The sequence below is a fragment of the Impatiens glandulifera genome, chromosome 5 (assembly GCF_907164915.1).
Source record: "Impatiens glandulifera chromosome 5, dImpGla2.1, whole genome shotgun sequence".
Classification (NCBI taxonomy): Eukaryota; Viridiplantae; Streptophyta; class Magnoliopsida; order Ericales; family Balsaminaceae; genus Impatiens; species Impatiens glandulifera.
The window spans coordinates 46,323,917-46,344,832 of record NC_061866.1 but is presented as its reverse complement, the minus strand read 5'-3'; the positions used below and the strand labels follow the sequence as shown (position 1 = coordinate 46,344,832).

The following is a 20,916-nucleotide window of genomic DNA, read 5'->3' as shown; positions in this document are numbered from 1 at the left end:
ACATTACACTTTTAAATGCTCGTCAAACCAACAACTAATTCCGACCTCACACTTTTAAATGTCTCGTATCCTTTGTTTAAAAGTTATGCCACTATATATTATAGTTAAGAATGACTTCTTGAAAATCTAAATTTGCATGTTTTTGGATTCAAATCTGCTCTTAAGCATGATATGTGAACACTTTAACCGCTAAATCATTTGAGATTGTTAAAATAATTTTATTGTTTTTTGTATGTATATATTTTGTATTTAATATTTATTATCTATTAGTTAATTTTTATATTAATAAAAAAATATGTATATTCCTAAAGAAAATATTATATATATATAGTACACTCTTGATAAAATAAAATTCGATAAAATTATAACATCGATAAAGTAATAAATTTTTACAGTTCCGACTCGGACCGAATAGTTAAAGTAATAATTTCGATAAATTTATTAAACAATATATTTTTTTGGTGCATATAAGTCTCAACCGATATATAAAGTAATAATATACTATATATATAATGATGCTTAATTTTGAAAGTGTTCGTATTGCCGGGTCGAGAACTGTGATTAATTTGGATATATATGTGAAAGTAATTGATACTTGGGTCGGATTCTGAGTTGACCCGCCCATAAACTTAAAACGATTAAAAATAAAAATGTTATAAGTATGTTTCGAACTCGCAACCTAACAAAACAAATACAACTCTTTAACCAACTAAACTAATAACATTTTATATTTTAAATTTAACACGAAATTTGATAAACACGAGACATTTTTAATTAACTAATCTATATATATATATATATATAATATGATGTTTAATTTTGAAAGTGTCCGGATTGCCGGGTCAAGAACTGTGGTTAATTTGGATATATATGTGAGAATAAATGGATACTTGGGTCGGATTCTGGGTTGACCCACCCATAAACTTAAAACGGTTAAAAATAAAATTTAAAATGTTATAGGTATGTTTCAAACTCGCAACCTAACAAAAACAAGTGCAATTCTTTAACCAACTAGGCTAATAACACTTTATATTTTAAATTCAACACCAAATTTAATGAACGCGAACATTTTTTAACTAACTAATCTCTCTCTCTCTATATAATGATGCTTAATTTTGAAAGTGTCCGAATTGCCAGGTCGAGAGTTGTGGTTAATTTGGATATATATGTGAGAGTAAATGAATATTTGGGTCGGATTCTGGGTTGACCCGCCCATAAACTTAAAACGGTTAAAAATAAAATTAAAAATGCATAGATATGTTTTAAACTCGCAACCTAACAAAACAAGTACAACTCTTTAACCAACTAGGCTAATAACACATTACATTTTAAATTGAACACCAAATTTGATGAACGCAAGACATTTTTAACTAACTAATATATATATATATATATATAAAATGATGCTTAATTTTGAAAGTGTCCGGATTGTCAGGTCGAGAGCTGTTGTTAATTTGGATATATATGTGAGAGTAAATGAATATTTGGTTTGGATTCTGGGTTGACCCGCCCATAAATTTAAAACGGTTAAAAATAAAATTAAAAATGATATAAGTATGTTTCGAACTCGCAACCTAACAAAACAAGTAAAACTCTTTAACCAACTATGCTAATAACACTTTATATCTTAAATTTAACACCAAATTTGATGATCGCGAGACGTTCTAACAATATATTTTTACTAGTTTTTTAAATAATTCAGAGTGCCTTAGTGAAATATTAATTCACCGCTGTCTATTTTGTATGAAAATTTATATTCATTTGAATCTCATCCTTCACTTTCTGCAAAGCTTTATGAAGTTGTGGAGTGCTTGTATCATATTGTAGAAGAAAATTAGTAAGTTTCATTGTTGCTCTAATTGCTTCTTTGCGAGAAACAGACTCCAAATCACGACTATCATCCTCATTGTCTTCATCTTGATTGTTTTCTCTAAGACTCTCAATGATTTTTTCATCAGTTAAAATCTTGATTGTGTCGTTTTCACCCGAATAATGTAAGTGTTGATCCACATTCATTGCGTTATGATAGTGTAACTCTTTTATTGTTGACCGTAATTCTCTAATGCATTCTTCTTCTAAAGGCTGTGAAACCACATTTTCTATCGAACAAAGTTTGCAATGTTGAAAACAATTTTACAATTGTGGTATTCTTAATATCGTTCATCCAAGCTGAGATAGCAATGTTGATTGCGTCTAGAATATTGATCTTCTTTGAATTTGTTTCTCTAGCCTTAAAATTCTCTAAAATAGAACGATAAAGTCTACGACGATAATGCATCTTAAATGCTCTTATAATTCCTACATCACATGGCTGGATTTTTTAAATTGTATTGGGTGGTAAGAAGAAAAATTCAACATTTTGTAACCCTTGAATCATTTTACAACATAAGATATTACACCATTTAAGGTATATATTAAATGACTGTAAAAATAAATTTTTTTTTACAATTGATTATACTTTAACAACTTATACCATAGATGAAAAATTAATAAAAGAATATGTTAATATAAAATTAATGATGAAAAATAATATATTATATATATATTATACCTATATAAATTATTGATAAAAAATATTTATTTTATATGATTAGTGAGAATATATATAATTAATGAGAGAAAAAATAATTAAAAAAATAGTTATTATTATTAATATATATATATATATTAATGTGTTATTATATTTACAATTATTGATACAACAATATATTTTATATGAATAATTTGAGAAAAAAATATATAAGATAAAAATTTTTTATATGTTTTTTAATTTCTCTATCATTATGTATAAATATATATTATATATAATTTTTTATTATATAATTAATTACGAGAGTAAATAATTAAGAAAAAAAATTAGTTTTTTTTCTAAATTTTTCTATCATATATAAATATATAATTTCTTATTATATAATTAATTAAATGATAGAGTAAATATTAGAATAAGAGAAATTAGTTATTATTATTTATTATTTTTAAAAATTATATATATATATATTAAAAAAGATAAAATAATTATTAAAAAGAAAATTTAACTTACTGAAAGTTTAAGTTGTAAGTATCATTATATCATATTATATATATTCTTAATCAAAATAAATAAAAATTTAAAATAAAAAATATTAAACATTTAATATTTGTAAAAAAATAAATAAAATTCGAATATATAAATATTAAATATTTTAAAATACAATAAGTTTTTTTTCATCTTGAGTTTTTTTGGTTTTTTAACAATTAAATCATTAATTAATATATACAATTTATATTATTTTTAACAAAAAAATTAAAATTTTAAATATAAAAACTATTTTATTAATCTATCTAAAACAAATCTCAAATAAACCCATATTTTTTTTTACAAATTCATATAAATTTTAAAAAATTCAGATCAAACAAGATAAATTTAAATTTAAAATATAAAAAACATTTTGAATAATTCATCCAACTGTTATTTTTTTTTATAGAAATAATCCAAATTATTTTTTTATCCACTTGTTTTATTTATAATTTTTAAATATTCTCATATAATTTTTGAATTTTAATAACTTTTAATAAATTAAAAATTGAAATATTAAAAATTTAATAATTTTTAATAAATAAAAATTGAAGATAAATATTTAAGAAAATAAAATTTGAAAATATAAAATACTAAAGATTTAATATTTAAAAAAAAAATTGAAGATAAAAATATTAAGGAATACATACAAATAAGTTTGATAGAGTCTAAGCTATTGTTAAAAAGTTAAAAATATTTTATTTTACTATATTATATTTAAACTCAAATTTAAAATATAATTCTTTTTTATTAATTTATCTTAAATAAATCCCAATAATTCACACTCCTTCCTAAACAAGATTTTTTTTTCCAAAAAATCAAACAAATCTAAGATAAAAAAAAAAAACTATCTTGATGAATCTACTTTTTATTATTATTTCCTAAAAAAAAGGTGAAGATCAAATCAGCCCTAAAAAAGCTATAAATATAAAGATATGAGAGAGAGAGAAAAGACCTTCTTTCGTTTCCCTTCCATCATCTTCCTCCTTTGCTTCTGGATCCTTCTCCGGCGACGGCGGAAACGGCGGCGCAGTCCTCTGTTTTCTCAAATTTCTTATCTTTTCTCCACCCAAAGTCAAGCAACAGCCGCCCTTCGTTCCTAATAAACATGGTCGCCGGAAAAGAGACGGCGCCGTCAAACTTTCAGCGTTTCCTTCATCACACCACGCCTGTTGTCCCAACCCATCTCCTTCCAAAGGTTAAACTTTTATTTGAATCACGTACATTCTATAATCGATCCAATCCATGCCATGCAAAGGTAATTAATTAACCATTGATTTGATTTGATTTGATTTGATTTGATTTTCAGAATGAGAAGGGTAAACTTAACAAGCTTTGGTATCCAATTGAAAGAGAAGAAGTTGAGTTCTTTAATCTGTCTGATCTTTGGAAAAGCTTTGATGAATGGAGTGCTTATGGCGTTGGAGTTCCAATCAAAATGGACATTACTGGAGAATCTTTTGTACAGTATTATGTACCTCATCTTTCTGCAATCCAGATCTTCACCAATAATAAAAACAGAGAAGAAGAAGGACGAGATGATGAGATTGATCGGTGGGTAAAAGGGGATTCATTAATAAGCAGCGATTCAATGAGTGATTTGAGTGATAATTATAGCGAGAATGTATCAAGATCTGAATGCTGTTCATCTGAAGAAGTAATTGATCATCATCATCATCACCATCATCAACATCAACAACAACAGGATGAGATTGAAAATGACATATTGGGATCTCTCTATTTACAGTTCTTTGAAATAGATTCTCCTTCTATAAGAATCCCTCTCATGGATAAGGTATCTATCTCTTTTTAATTATTAGCAATGGATTATATTGTACTTTAGCGACGGTTTTTTGTTCTGTTTTTCAGATACTTGATTTGAGTGAAAATTACCCTGAATTGATGAACTTGAGAAGTGTTGATCTTTCTCCAGCTAGTTGGATTGCTATTTCTTGGTAATCTTTCAAAAACCCTAGTTTATTTATGGAATGATTAATATGATCTTTGTAGTGACTTTCCTTTTGTAAAGAATCAATTTTTATCACATTCTATGCAAAGTAAGGAGTTATGAGTATAGTTAACAATTTTGGTTTTGATTACAATTTCAGGTACCCACTTTACCATATTCCGAGGGGAATTAGACCGATAAAGGATTTATCGACAAATTTCCTTACGTACCATACGCTTTCATCATCGTTTGAAGAAGAAAAAGAAGAAGTGAAAGAGACAATAACAGGCGAGATTCGATTGGATGCATTTGGGGTTGCGAGTTACAAGATGAATGGAGAGGTTTGGGTGAGTGGTAGGATGGATCGAGAAAGGTTGTTTTCTTATTGGAGTGTTGCTGATTCGTGGCTAAAGCAGCTCAAGGTGCACCACCATGACTACAATTACTACTTGGGGAATTGATTTTTTCTATATTTTTTTAGATTTTGGTTCAGAAATAGGAAAACAAATTAAAGAGGATTTTTTTATCTATTGATAATCAATCTTTTTGATGTGCTATTTTGAAGTCATATTATTTTGTTTGGCAATCAGTTATATAAGGGAGACCGGTTCATTAATTGTTTACTTAACTAACAACTTCCAAATTATAGCATTAATTAATTTTAAAACCATTTCAAAGCCGTACAGTCCTGCAGGTAACCCACTGATTAATAAAATATTATTAATCAAGGGTTTCCTAAGATTCTTTCTACAATATTTAACTTATATATATTTCATACATTTTAAGCTACAATATTTAACTTATATATATTTCATACACTTTAAGATATTATTTTTATTTATTTCATATTATCCCACACTTAAATATAAATAAATAATGAAATAAAGAAAAAAGTGGTTGTGTGATTGTCACATGTAATGGTCAAACCGTGTGGGGTTGTTTCATTCCAAACAATTTATTTATTTTATTAAGGTAAGGCCATTTGATGCGATTAGTTAAAACTCTCCAACTCCCATGTAGTATATTTTAATTTAAAAAACTTATTTACAACAAAAATATAAAAGTTTACTGAAAAACGCTTAAGTTGAAATGGATTCATGACTTTAATTTTCGAGTTTTGCGCTGACTAATCCATAGAGAAAAAAGGTCATTCTTAATAATAACAAACTGACAATATATTGTGGTCATTTATTGATATTATGGATGTTAGATACATTAAATGAGGCCCCGGATAATGCAAAACAAACACTTCCCACCGGTCCCGACCATATAGCATGTTTTTATTGACATTTTTGTAAACCCTTTTCCCACTACTTCCAAGTAAATCACTTTTCATCTTCAACAATAATCAATTGGACCACAATACCCACTAATGAAATTGCAAATATGCATGAAATTGTCATTATTAACCAAGCTAAACATTACCTTATTAAAACTTTTAAGATGATGGGAAATAATTAATGATTGATTTAAATAATATTATGAAAGATAAAAGAAGAGTAGTTTTTTTGGTGGGTTATCTAAGAGTGTAAGCATTGAGACAGATGTCCCATTAAGTAAAGAGCATGTGACAAACCATGATGTTAACTAGTAAGACAAGTCTTTGTCTCCCCCCATATCATTGTCTCCATGATCTTTCATCATCCCACTAACTCACCCATCCAAGTTTCATGGCCAATAGTTGATTTTATTTTAGTTTTACAAGAGGAGGTTGTTGTTTCAGAATAGAATTACATGATATAGACTTTTAATAACCACTTACAAGAAGCTTCTTTGTGTATTCACAGAGAGAGAGCACTCTTGGTTCTAACCCCCTGTCCAAAATACCCATACTTTATATAACATTTTCAATGTAAAGGGTATTTTAGTCAATTGACTCAAATAATCCACTTCTTTAACTCTGGGTGGGTGAATATTTAAAACAAACTCAAATATCTTTTATAGAAACTAAGGGGAATGTTGATGAAATAACAGAACATATAGAATATTTTCCCATGGAATGTCAGCCAGCTAAAACAAGTACTTATCCAACAACTTGTCTACAGTATGGATCAAATAGCAACAAATAAACAAGCAAAAATGTATAAGTAAATAAAGAAGAGTGCACCTTTCAGGTTTAAAGACAGTGTTTGGAAAAGATTCTCTACCCATATGTAGATCCATTCATCAGTTCATCAATCCCTATCGAAGCTTCCGAATTATGACCAGTTAGCTGCAAAATCGAAAAGGGCAAAAGGCCATCAAATTAAGCTATCTAGTGTAATGCAGTTGGATCATAATCCTGGCAAAAGTTCACAAACATATTTCTTTTGCAACTACAAACGAGTTTGAGATAGAAGTGCGTACCTATCCATCCGTTCTGTAATTGGCCATACACGACATACCATGACATGAGATAACATCAAAGCTCATTGCAAAGACACGAGACAAAAAAACTGATTAATTGTGACGTCCACACGATTCTCAAGCTAATTAATATTTTTGTTATTCTCTGCAAGATTATTCTCTTCCTTCCCTAGTGCAATTGCAGCTTTCTTCAAAATGGCTTCAACTGGCTGGTGTGAGTTCTCCACAGCTTTTGATATCGCTTGCCATTTCTCTCCATGCTTGGGTTCAGCTGCAATGCATCTTTTCAAAACATCCTTCTGGTTATCCTCATTCCCGTGCTGGAGTTCAAATTTGTAGTACAAAGCCCAGAAATCTCCAATATCAGGAGCGAGAGTCACAGATCTGTTCAGCCAAGATCTAGCTTTATCAACCTTCCTATCGTGCCAAAACAATTTAGCAACAGCAGCAATAACGTGAGGATCATGGTCACACTTCTTCAGAGCGTCCATACTCTTAACTTTCCTTTGAGGACGTGGAACCATCTCAATTGAAGCTGCCCACAGAATGCCACTAGTGGGACACTCCTGCAATGCCTTTGCCATCAACGAGTCTGAATCCTTCTTGAACCCATGCCTGGATTCAGCCCTTATGGCAGCAAGCCAAAGCTCTGGATTCTGAGGATTCCTCTTCCTACCCATGGTGAGAACAGCTCGAGCCTTGCTCAAACCATTTGTGGTTTCCTCCAGTTTAGCAAGTGAAAGCCAAAGAGGAATAAAGTTAGGGCAATGTTTGAGACCTGACTCGTAAACATCCTTGGCCTTGTCTAAATTGCCAAGACGTTCCTCAAGCTGGCCAAGCATAAGCCAAAGCTTGTAAAACGAAGGGAAAAGTTTCAGTCCTTCTTTCAAAATCCTCCTCTCCTCCTCCATATTGCCTAATTCTCTTTCCACAATAGCTGATTTCATCCAGACTCTTTCTGTGCTTCCTTCCTTTTCTCGAGCTCTAGCAAGCAGCATTCGCGCTCTCTCAGGCTCGTGGTTCTCAAATTCAAGCTTGAACGCGGCAAGCCAGATTTCTTCAGAATTCGGAATAGCTAAATAAGCCTCTTGGAGAATAGCTCTAGCAGAAGGCACATCACCTGCAAGCCATTTCTCTTTCGCGCCCATCAGCCATAAAACTTCTGCGTCTGGCCTATACTTAACCGCTCTACGAAGAAGCATATCGAGAGTTTCCCTAGTCCCATGACTCTTCTCGAGCTGTGCCGCTTTGAGCCAGATACTCTTCTTCGTAAGGAAAACCGTAAGCGCGTGTGCATATATAGCCCTAGCTGTTTCGATGGAACCGCGTTTCTTGCACTCTTCAGCATCAGCAACCCAAGTCCTTTTCCGATCCTCCTCTTCAACTCCAATCCCAACCGTATGGTTAATAATCGCTTGACAGGTGGCAACAGATCCTGCTCTTTCAGCAGCTTCAGCCTCTTTCATCCAAACTTCTCTATCAATCACCACATTTTCCCTCTGCAGAACTCTGATACCCCTTTCTATGATCTTTCCAACCATGGCGGTATTCCCATTTGCTTCTTCCAACTTTGCAGCAGTAATCCAGATAGCCGGCTCCTTCGAAAGCTTTTCCCTTGCCTTATTAAGAACTTTCTTAGCATTATCATAGGTTTCCAGCCTCGCTAGAGCAAGCCATAATTCAACATGAAGTGGGCAACATTCAACTGCCCTCTGCAGCAACAGCCTGGCATCTTCTTCGTTAGCAAGCTCCACAACCGCCTTCCAGATTCTAACGGAATCGGGAATGTTTTCGAGTCCTTTCCTCAAAACCCTACTTTTATTAGCATCATCGTGCTCCAATTTCGCAGCCTGCATCCATAACTTTACTGAAGTAGGGTTAGCTTTCACTCCCCTGGCAATTACAGCCTTGGCTTCGTCAGGATTTGCCAATCTACATGCCTCGACCCAGACATCTTCGTTCTTAGGGCACTCCTCACAGCCCTTTGTTATCAACTGCCTCGCAGCTTGAATCTTACCTGCAACTTCCTCCAATCTGGCAGCAGCAATCCAGCCAGGCGGGTGCTTTGGATTTGTTTGAATAACTGACTTTAACAACAACCTAGCCTTCTTGATATCAGATATTTCAGCATCACTGGTAATCTTCATGCTCTTTAGATCAGTTAAGTAACCCTTTGGATCAACAACAGTCAAACCTGAAACAGAATCGGAAAGTCTATCCAACTTGAGAGACAGAACTGTTCCTCTTCCCTCACCAACAGCTGTCAAATCTGTGACTGGAGTCTGACCCCAAGGTGTTTCGGTTCCACCAGCCGCCCTACTCTTTGGATCTAGAGCGGTCACATGTTCCTTCTCTTGCCTAGCTTTCTCGAGAAGGGTATCAGGGACAGGAACAAAACTCTCAAATCTTTTCTTCTTATTCCTCAACGAATAGTCACCAATTTCTGGGATACTGTCCCATTCATCAGTTGACATAGTATGGAGCTTTCTCTTAAGATCAGCAAATTGCTCTGTGATTTTGGGATTAGAAGCCCTGTACTTCTCAATCTCTTGCTTCAATCTGGCCTCCCTCCGATCTTTCCTTCTTGAATCCATTCTCTTATCAATTGCCTCCCAAACTGCATCAGCCTCCTTATCATCTTCATCATACTCAGAAGAAGCAAACAACCCAACATCATTTCCCTCAAACTCATCGAATTTCTGATTCTCATCGTATCCCTTTTCATCAGCCTCTTCTTCTTCTTCCTCTTCGCCAGGCCCTTTCCCTCTCCCACGTCCAACTCCAGGCGCTCCAGTACCTCCTCCAATCGTCGCAGCTGATCGATCAGGAAGGTCAGGAGCAGCACGGGCAGGACCAATATCCGAACGTGTGGTGAATCCCGTCGCACCACGACCCAGACCCGCCACATAGTTAGGAGGAGGCTTAGTACTGAGGAAATCTAACCTGTTCTTAGGCGCAACTGGAGCCTGCATCCCTCCAAATAACGGAATATGTAGAGTTAAGGTCGAATCACGGCCGACACCGAGGGCGGAAATTGATATACTTTCATCAGAATCGAACAGTCGCCTCGAAGAGATATACAATCGCTGGAAACACGCCGGCAGACCCAATTTACACTCGATTTCGAGCCTCAACGTGCTCAAGGAAGTTTTTCTGGGGTCTAAATCTAGGGCTAGGGTTTTGTTGTCTGGTGATTTGAGGAAAACCATGATTTGGAAAAATTGAAAACACAAAAAGTTACCTGATAGTGTGAATCGATCAACTAGGAAGAGAAATGCTCCGATTGAGCTCAAAAACTCATCTTCGTTTTTACGCTGCCGTCTCAAGCATTACAATTAGGTTTATGCGGTGCTTGGCGATTTGGCGGTAGGCCTTGACCGACGACCCAAAATCGCAGCTGCGATCAAATACATCCAAACTCGCGTTTTGGTGTTAATTGTAATATTTACGTCTTTTTTTTAATACTTTACTTAAATACATTATAATTTTTAATTATATTTATAAAAATATAATAGTCATAAAATTGTCTTCCGTTCTAATATGTTGATTTTAGAAATTAAATAATGAGATACTCAATTCAAAATATTTATTTTACTAGTAAATAATTAACTATTCATTTATTTATTCTATATTCCATATTTTCTAATTAAATAAAATAATAATATATTTAAAAAACTATTCAATGTCCAATAATATAATATAATTTAATTATTATTTTTGGTATTTAATTTAACAAACCATTAATTATTCATATTATTTAGGATGACAATAATCACTCAAATTAATTGATATCTAATCTATTCTGATTAGTTCAGTACATTTCCAAGGGTCTCAAATATTATTGCTTTCTTTTTTAAGTGGTGTACAAAATTCAAATTACATAATTTTATTTTTATTTATAAAATAAATAGAATTAACATACTTAAACTAGATCAATTGAGACATAGTGGAAATTTAATTAGGGACGTTTAAATGTAAATATTTTATTTTCATAAAATAGTAACATAATTATACATATTGTAATATTACAATGATCATTAAGATAAAATTTTATAAAGTGGTCAACAAAGGAAATTTTAAGAGAGAAAAATACAGTTCAACAAATAATAAGAAAAAGTTTATTAAATAGAGAATAATAATCAGCAATCAAAACTATTAATAAGTTGAACATATTTGGATCCAACATAACCATTGCTATCATATTTGAAAGTTAGAAAGAATAATAAACTATTTTGATGTTCTTTTATTTGTCATTTTATAATTGAAGCTAAAATAAATTCTATAAGAAAGAAAGATGTTCATATCCGCGGGTATTTTTTATCATGATTTCCGTGATCGGCAGAGGAAATTCGTCCTTAGGGAATGATTCGGGTCTCTGAAGTCAATGCAAACCCGAATCATTGAAAAGGATAGGAAGACAAAGAGGGCTTTTACCATGTCTCCCGAACAATCTCAGTACATATGGCGCAAGACGATTCCACATATCGAGGTCGGAATGGGATCGGGTGTTTTCACGTCTCACCGTAGTGCCCGGTTTGTCTTGATTTCCTATTTTGGAACAAGAAGGAAAATGGAACTATTGGATTTCTTCCTTGACTCCCCCCTTCTTTACTATTGAAAGCTTGATTTTCATTAAAAAAAGTGATGTCCCTGATGTCCGGTCAATTCAGACTAGATTCTCGGAACCTCTGCCATTGTAGAGGAAGTGAACAAGTAGTCCCGTCCGGAATGAGAGATTTTGGGCTAGGATATGTAGTATAATATCCGGGGCTCAATACTGAATAGGAAGGGAATGGGCGAGGAAGGTATATATTTAGTCAGGAGATGAACTTACACTGTTTAAAAAATAATAATTTAAAATTAAGTTATTTTGTATCTTAAAAAGTAATTAAAGGGAGCAAAGAAAACAAAATGTAATATAAAAAAAAAAAAATTATTGTATTAAAACAAAAACTGACTAAACTCAATTAAAAAATAAAATATAAAAAACCGGTCCACAAGTTGAATAGTTGTAATATTCTATTATTCATCTATTTTATAGATCTAAGACTAGAAAACAATTCAATTCAATTCCTCTCCCCCTCCTCCCTTTGACCTTCAAGCGCATTACATTACGATTTCTTCATTCTTTCCTGGGTTTAAGAAGAAACAATCCAAAGATAGATCAGGGAGAGAAACAGAGAGATGGGTTTGAACGGCGTCCAAGAAATTGGGCATGAAGAAATGGGTTTTCAGGGAATTCCTCTGCGAACCAATAACAAATACACAAGGATGAACGATCAGCTTGACGAAGAAGAAGATGGGTTTGGCGATGATATTGACGATTTCAACTATCAACACCAACTCCAAAGAAATCAAACTACTAGAAGATACGTATTCGCTTGTGCCATATTTGCATCTCTCAATTCCGTCCTCCTTGGTTATGGTTAGTCTCTATCTATCATCTTCTCAATCATTCATTCTCCAAAATCAGAACTTGATCATATTTGATTTACCATTTTCAGATGTGGGTGTTATGAGTGGTGCAATCCTATTCATTAAACAAGATTTGAACATAACAGAAGTACAACAAGAAGTTCTTGTGGGTATTCTTAGTGTAGTATCCCTATTGGGTAGTTTAGGAGGTGGGAAAACATCAGATGCGATTGGTAGAAAATGGACTATGGCATTAGCCGCTATAGTTTTCCAAACCGGTGCAGTCACCATGACTCTCGCACCTTCCTTTAATGTACTCATGATCGGTCGTCTCTTAGCCGGCGTTGGTATCGGCTTCGGAGTAATGGTTGCCCCAATTTACATCGCCGAAATCTCACCTACAGTTTCCCGTGGCTCCCTTACTTCATTCCCAGAAATCTTCATAAATCTGGGCATCCTTCTAGGCTATGTCTCCAATTATGTATTTTCCGGCCTTTCTCCTCATATCAATTGGAGGGTAATGCTCGCCGTCGGAATTATCCCTTCTGTCTTCATCGGTTTCGCGCTTTTAATAATACCCGAATCGCCGAGATGGTTAGTAATGCAGAATCGAGTTGAAGAAGCGAGATCTGTTCTGTTGAAGACGATTGCTAGTGAACCGGAAGTTGAGGAAAGGCTTGACGAGATTAAATTAGCTGCAGGATTTTCTGACACCGGTAAAGTTGTCGAGGAGAAAGCCGTTTGGCAGGAGCTTCTAAGTCCTTCTCCTTCACTCCTTAGAATGCTGATTACTGGGATTGGAATTCAGTGTTTCCAACAGATCACTGGGATTGATGCCACGGTTTACTATAGTCCAACGATATTCAAAGATGCTGGAATTGAAGATGAATCGAAGCTTCTAGCAGCTACCGTAGCTGTTGGAGTTTCGAAAACTGTGTTTATCTTAGTTGCCATTCTTCTAATAGACAAACTGGGGAGAAAGCCTCTGTTGTATATCAGTACAATGGGGATGACTGTATGTTTGTTTAGTTTGGGACTTAGTTTAGCTTTCTTGAAAGGTACATCAATGGGAGTAGGATTGATAGTGATGATTGTTTGCACAAATGTGGCTTTCTTCTCAATTGGGATTGGTCCGGTTTGTTGGGTTTTAACTTCGGAGATCTTCCCTTTGAGGGTGCGTGCACAGGCAGCTGCGATTGGGGCAGTTGGCAATCGGGTTTGCAGTGGATTGATCGCGATGTCATTTTTGTCTCTTGCTCGAGCTATTTCAGTGGCGGGAACTTTCTTTATTTTCTCAGTGGTGTCTGCAATTTCGGTGGTGTTTGTTTATACATGCGTGCCTGAAACAAAAGGGAAGTCTTTGGAGGAAATTGAACTTCTTTTTCAGAATGATAATATGTGGAAAGAAAGTCAGGTTGAGCTTGGAGATGTTGAACATCTAATGCATAAACCATTATGAGTTTGTTAAGTGTTAAGATACAATCCTACGATTATTTGTTGTTGTACTATGTGTAAATTCGATAGTTCTTTGGATAGAACATGATTCTGTCTACTGGAATTCTTTATGAAAAGTTTCCAATTGTTCTATCTCTTTGAGCTGTAATAGGAACAGGAATGTATGATTTGTTGTTGTTGTTCAATTGCAGTCAAAATCAATATTTAATGAAAGCTTCATGGATTTTGCTTCAATCATTATATATATATATGTTCATCTGAAACTTATGTTCTCTACCGAAACAAAGGTTCCCTGATTGTTCCAGTTATTCATGCTTGATATAACTTGTCTTTTCGGTTAAAGACCAGAACAAACCAAATCAAACCAAGCCATATGTGAATTGAGAATCAAATTGAAAATAGTAGTAAATCCATAACAACATTCAGTTGGGGTACACATACATTTGGACAGGTTTTCTTTTTTCACACAATTATAACAAAATCAATCAATAATCTGTACTACTTTGTGCCCATATTTCAGATCTTAGGAACTATTAACATAAGTAGTTGCACGTATTCCCCAAACATCGTATCCATCATCCCTTCATCATCAAAGTATTCACCTGTTTATCTGGGAACAAAATAAAAGACATGAAAATGAGAGAATAATCCAATTCCAGAGATCACACATACCATTGAACAAAAACAATCAAAAACACATGTCTATGAGTTGAAGGTGAGATCATATTTAATGATAAATGGAATTATCACCTTATCATTGATCCTTAAATTCCACGAATCGTTCCTGGATTTGTATTTAGGATCGCCGACAGAATAAGAAGGTGGAGGAGCATAATTCCTCAGCAAGGGAACCCTGTCTGGAGAATAGTCATCATCACTATCGTAGTGTCTTTCCACATGTGGGCCCAAAGCCTTCAATATCATGGCTAACAACAAAGTCAGACCCTGCACTTCAAAACCAAGCAGCCCCATTCAACATACTATGAACAAGACCAAAGAACAATCTGCATAAATTCTTGAATATGTCTCTGACTTCCAAAAACATAAGTGTTTTCTGATGGGGCTATATATGTATGATGCATTTTATCAGTCTAATTTAGCCCAACAACCTCACAAATAGACATATATTTGTATTGAACTATACAATAGCAGTGCTTCTATGAACAAATGAGGAGGAGGATGAGAGCACCTGCACGGAGACCACAGACAGGCCAATCAATTTGCACATATCAAAGTTTTTCTTGATAAATTTCTTGAAATCCATAAAATAACCAGTTGGGTCCACAGGGAAGTCCTGATTATGTCAAACACAACAAAAAAAAGGTTCAGATTCTCCACCATCAATAGACTAATAGAAAGAACTTAACATCATGTATGTGTGAAATCCCAAAAGAATATTGGGTTGAAATGTTGAATCAAGACATACTTCCTCCCAGTCATGATTTAGAAACACATCCGCTGTTACAGCCGCTTCAAGCACAAAAAGTAGAAAGATAAACAACATGTACTAAAAGGCGTTAAGGAACATACAATAATATAAACACGAGAAAGCACAAAACCACTACATCAGCTGCCCAATATAAAAGAAAAAGGATACAGAATACAGGCAGCATCCATTAACAGTCTCAGCTGCAATATGTCCTGAGCATGTGATAAAACATAAAGTTACCCCAAGGGCAAGAAAGGTGTACATGAACCTGCAATTGATTATGAACAAGTATAATGAGCCAAGACGCAACCCCTCTGGATTCATCAAGCAAAAGCCATAAACTTCAATAAAAACCATTAAACTCCCTTTATCAGAAGCCAAATTAAAAGATGCCCAGAAAAGGTAAGTCAAAGATATCTGAAAAGAATGCATTTTTACCCAAAAAAGTAAAAACAGAAAAAAGCAGAATTTGAAAAGATAGATGAATTAACCAAGGAGGTGGAGAATCGGGGCCGATAAAGGGAGATGGATCGCCATGCGTATGCCTCTGCCAATCTCTAATCATCCATATCCCATAGAGAATCATCGCAATACCCACCATACCAATCAACGAATTCACCAGCTTCAAAAGGGACTGTATGCAGCTCCTCGCCATTCCCGACACCGAAGGTTCCATTCAGGCCCAGATGAGTTCCCTACTGGTATTATTGATCTGGATTACAGAGTTGAATGCCCTAACCCTAAAGAAAAATGAAAATAGGGGCAACAGTACACGCGATTTCAAAATGTTCTCTTTATCCCGTGAAGGAAAGAAGGAAGGAATAGCGGAAATTTAGCTGCCCGCCACGCTTTAAAATGTCACATTTACTGTTTCGTTCTTCGGTCGTCGTCTTCTTCCCTTTATCCAACCTGTTTGTTTTACGCTTTCTCTTGAGAAGAGAAGCTTCTTCATTAAATTTTACATTAATTTCAAAATACTCTATCTTTACTTACAAAGAAATATTATGAGCTGATTTTTATTTGTATTTTATAATCTCAACCAGATTTGTAATCATCTATACAAGATTTTATATACACAACTTAAAATAATATATATATTTTAATTTAAGAGATATAATAAAGTTGATAATATTAATCGAGTTCATTTTGAAATAATTCATATCAAACAAGTATCCAACTCCAAATGCATTTATTTGAGATTTAAAAAATATATATTAATTTATTAAGCATAATATTTTAATGTGATTAAATAAAATATAAAATTCTCATTACTTTATTATTTATTGAAATATAAAATAATATAACAATTGTTTCATTTTTATCTATATGATTCAATTAAACAATTTTTTATACATAAATTATTTCATTTTTTTATAGATCAACAAGAAGCTAATATTCTCTGAAAAAAATGTATAGAAAATAGAATAATGATTAAAAACATTATCTTCACATAAATTGTGAAATATTGAAACATTGTTATTTATAAATAAATAAAAACTTGTACTTTACACCTAATTGACCATTTAAATAAAGAATGATCATCAATAATTATGTTTTTCATGTCAAATTGAGTTGTAAAGTGAAAAGAATTGTCATTTTTTTAAAATTTAAATTAATTATCTTAAGAAATAAGCCACTAAATCACTGGTCATTTGAAATTATATTTTTTTTTCGATTTTCAATTAAAACGCTTTAAATTCGAAGAAGAGATTTAGGGTTCTTGAACTACAAAACAGAGCAAAGGAGACGAATTGCCAATTGGGTGAAGAAGATGACGATGATACTTGCCAATTGGCCTCTTCTCTGTACTCCTCCAGCCGCTAATTCAATTAATCGTTCTTCTTGGCTGCAAAATGTATCCATTCTTCAATCTTCATCCTCTGTCTCTCTCCCTATTACTACTATATCTGCCCATCGCTGCTGCATCAACAATAAGGACGAAAACACTGCCACTACATCACTTGAGGTGCAAACACTCTCTATCCTTTTCTCACTGTTCATAAGAAACCCTAACTAGGTGATTCATTCAATCGACCATATATGGTATTATGGGTATGTAGGAATTCTCTGTTCTGAAACCAGATAACGGAATAGACAATGGCAACCTTTGGAGCACCATGGCCTTGTATATGTTCAGTCTGCACATTCCTCTTAGTTTTGGAGGTCTATCTGTGGTCGCTTCCATTCTTGGTCAATCCAGTCTTGACCCACAAACCGAGGTAGGTAATTATACTTCTTTCTTGCCAATTGCCATCCCATTATTTGATAATATCATCAGTGCAGGCTGTTTGTCTGCTTGGAATTCAGATATTAGAGCTGCAAGCTGTCTTGTGGGGTTCGACTTACTTTATGAAGAACAAGACTCCACTGTTTGACCTTCTTAGAATCTTCCAACCCAACAACAACAGCAATCTATCAGGAGAAAGGAACTGGGTATTTGCATCAATTGTAGGATTTGGGTTTCTATTGTTAATTGTGTTCTCAACATCATTCCTTGCAGACCAATTGACTAGTTCAAAGGTACATAGATAGATATATAGATAGATTGTTTAGGGTATTTTCATGAACTTTGAAGTTGTCTGAACTAAAAAAGAACATGCAGGAAGTAAACAATCACATACTAAAGGAGATCGTTTCGAGTGGTTTCATATCTAAAGGCGCCTGCGTTCTTGTTTATTGCATCATCACCCCTCTGCTGGAAGAAATTGTTTACAGAGGGTTTCTATTGAGATCACTGGTTTCAGCAATTGGTTGGCGTGGAGCAGTTGTGGTAAGTTCGGTCGTGTTTAGTTTGGCTCATTTCTCGGTTGAGGATTCATTACAGTTGTTTATAATTGGTTGCATTCTTGGATGTTCTTATTGTTGGTCAGGAAAGTTGAGCTCTCCTCTTCTCATTCACTCATTGTATAATTCATTCATTCTAATAGTTACATTCTTAGCCTAAAAGATGTTTCCTTGTTTGGAAAATTTTGATAAGTATACACTTTTTTTGTTGTCTAAGTGTTGGATTTGATTAGATGAAAAGTGAGATGGAAGAAGACTTCTCAAATAATAAAATTATGTAATTCAAGTCATTATTAAAATGGGTATATCAATTCAAGTCGTACAAATGGGTAATATTATAAAATGACATTTTAAAGCCTTCACTAGACTCATAGATTACATAGATAGCAGTTTAAAATGTGCCCAGATAAATAGTGGTGGTGTTTGAAATAGTTACATAATATTGATCAAAATTAAATCCTTAACGAGGCTTGGTTAGAAAATGTCTTTTAGGCATATTATCATAAGGATTCTTAGGCTTCATTGAACACCTGTCCCTAAACATTTGTTCTATGCCCATGACCTCTGAGTGGCTCTCCGCCACTTTAAGCTTCTCGAAAGCCTCTACAACTTCGAACATTGTAGGACGACAAACAACATTACTCTGAACACATTGCTCAACAAGTCTTGTAATCACTTGTCCATCATCTTTGTCATATGTTGGATCTTCCTACAAACTTTTGTGTACTGTAATTTTTACACTGTCATTTGAAGTAGTCAACCATCCATCATTGTAAACCAGTGGCTCATTGGACAACCTAATTGGCTCCTCTATATTTCTTTTAGATATCAAAGAGAGAAGAAGAAATCCAAAAGAACAGACGTCGCTCCTTGTAGTCCAAATGTCTACCAAAGAACACAGAATCGTCAGTCAGTCAGTCAACAACAAGAACCAAATAATTGGTAAATCCATTAAAACTTCCTAAAAGAAACACACAAGTCAAGTTAGCAAATCCAGCATTACTAAGATTTCCCTAAATAAATTCACACTATATAACTTACGACCACATAACATTTAATCTTGTAGATTGCCACATAATCAAAAAGGAAAATCTTAACTATATCAAAGAATTAACATAATTTATACATTCACTAATGCATAACAAAAAAATCACTAGATTATTCAAAAACAAGGTATAGCATTACCACTTATGTCATCCTTTTGCTGATTTGGAAAAATTCCCCCAGTTATCATGCCAAAAATCAATCAGTTTTGGATTGGGTTGCTGCATAACCAAAATAATTAATCATATATTATTTGAAATTAAAAAAATTCTCCGAAAAAAGCAATGTAAAAAATTGATATCATCTAACTATACCTGAGAAGGATACATGTCTGTATCATAGAGAAACTTAAGGATGGAAGTTACTCCACACGTAGCTTTAGTCCATATAGTCATGAATAATCATATAATATATTATAACTTATTTTAAAATATATCTATGAAATATTATTATAATATATTATATTATAACAATAATATAATATATTATAACATAGATATATTATATTATTAAAATATAGTACAAATAAGGATTTTAAAAAATATCATTTAATAAGTTTAATATTTAACTTAAAAAATTATCGGTTCACGGTTAAACCGATTAATCAACCGGAACCAATAGAACCAAAATCGATAAAACCGATACCAGTACTGATTGGTTAACCGGTTTGTAAAATAAGAGGTAAAATCGAACTTAACCGGGACAATTTAATCAGTAAACCGATTAACTAATTAGTTGAAGATTCTGATGTGAGACAAAATAGTTACTTGGGTCATGTATTCATCATAAATCCGAATGTTAATTAACGAATATGGGTATAAGTTATACAATTTTTTTTTTTAACTATTTCTTTTTCATTTAATACAAATTAAAGTAATGAATTAAAAAAATAATGGATGTGTAATTAACTATAAAACTGTAACTTTAATTTATATATAATTCTATTTTTATTAATTATTTATATTATATATATAATAATTTATTTAAAACTTAATTTGAGATATATTTAAATAAAAGTCATTAAGTTAAAATATATAGAGTATGTGTAAGGTATGAACATATTTCTAGCATAGTTCCAAGTCCATCTATTCCTAATCATGTGTCTAAGTTAATGGTCGAACATGCAGGGCGAGAGAACAAAATTGACAAAAACCTGAAATAATTCCAATATTCAAGATTAGCACATTAAATTATTATATTTTATTTAAGAAGCATCAATAAAAAAATTCATATATTTTTGAATTTTAAAAATAAATTATGCACACAAGAAAATTGAAAAATAAAGAAAACAAGTCAAACTGGTCCTAACATAAATATATATATTCCATTTTGTTAAAACAAAATATTTTAAATAATTGTATACTATACAGTTGTTTATAATTGGTTGCATTCTTGGATGTTCTTATTGTTGGTCAGGAAAGTTGAGCTCTCCTCTTCTCA

At 33.1% G+C, this 20,916-nt stretch overlaps 5 protein-coding genes across 5 annotated transcripts; 3 read left to right on the top strand and 2 right to left on the bottom strand.

Annotated features, from left to right (window-relative positions):
- Positions 1–4,037: 4,037 nt before the first annotated feature.
- Positions 4,038–5,529, top strand: LOC124940718. The gene is made up of 4 exons (XM_047481253.1): positions 4,038–4,253; positions 4,365–4,850; positions 4,925–5,010; positions 5,164–5,529. Exons 1-4 carry the CDS (start codon positions 4,164–4,166, stop codon positions 5,462–5,464), a joined length of 963 nt encoding a protein of 320 aa, XP_047337209.1. The 5' UTR covers positions 4,038–4,163; the 3' UTR covers positions 5,465–5,529.
- A 1,448-nt stretch (positions 5,530–6,977) lies between these two features.
- LOC124940713 (protein STABILIZED1) lies at positions 6,978–10,704 on the bottom strand. The gene has a single exon (XM_047481248.1). It carries the CDS (start codon positions 10,556–10,558, stop codon positions 7,472–7,474), a length of 3,087 nt encoding a protein of 1,028 aa, XP_047337204.1. The 5' UTR covers positions 10,559–10,704; the 3' UTR covers positions 6,978–7,471.
- A 1,717-nt stretch (positions 10,705–12,421) lies between these two features.
- LOC124940716 (probable polyol transporter 4) lies at positions 12,422–14,395 on the top strand. Its single transcript, XM_047481252.1, has 2 exons — positions 12,422–12,774; positions 12,854–14,395. The coding sequence occupies exons 1-2, from the start codon at positions 12,534–12,536 to the stop codon at positions 14,221–14,223; spliced, it is 1,611 nt and encodes a 536-aa protein (XP_047337208.1). The 5' UTR covers positions 12,422–12,533; the 3' UTR covers positions 14,224–14,395.
- Positions 14,396–14,591: 196 nt separating this feature from the next.
- LOC124940720 (tetraspanin-19) lies at positions 14,592–16,522 on the bottom strand. The gene is made up of 6 exons (XM_047481255.1): positions 16,140–16,522; positions 15,817–15,916; positions 15,646–15,726; positions 15,409–15,513; positions 14,970–15,164; positions 14,592–14,829 (listed from the first exon to the last, which is right to left on the bottom strand). Exons 1-6 carry the CDS (start codon positions 16,322–16,324, stop codon positions 14,818–14,820), a joined length of 678 nt encoding a protein of 225 aa, XP_047337211.1. The 5' UTR covers positions 16,325–16,522; the 3' UTR covers positions 14,592–14,817.
- An 857-nt stretch (positions 16,523–17,379) lies between these two features.
- LOC124940719 lies at positions 17,380–18,646 on the top strand. Its single transcript, XM_047481254.1, has 4 exons — positions 17,380–17,614; positions 17,709–17,867; positions 17,932–18,168; positions 18,251–18,646. The coding sequence occupies exons 1-4, from the start codon at positions 17,420–17,422 to the stop codon at positions 18,590–18,592; spliced, it is 933 nt and encodes a 310-aa protein (XP_047337210.1). The 5' UTR covers positions 17,380–17,419; the 3' UTR covers positions 18,593–18,646.
- Positions 18,647–20,916: the final 2,270 nt, after the last annotated feature.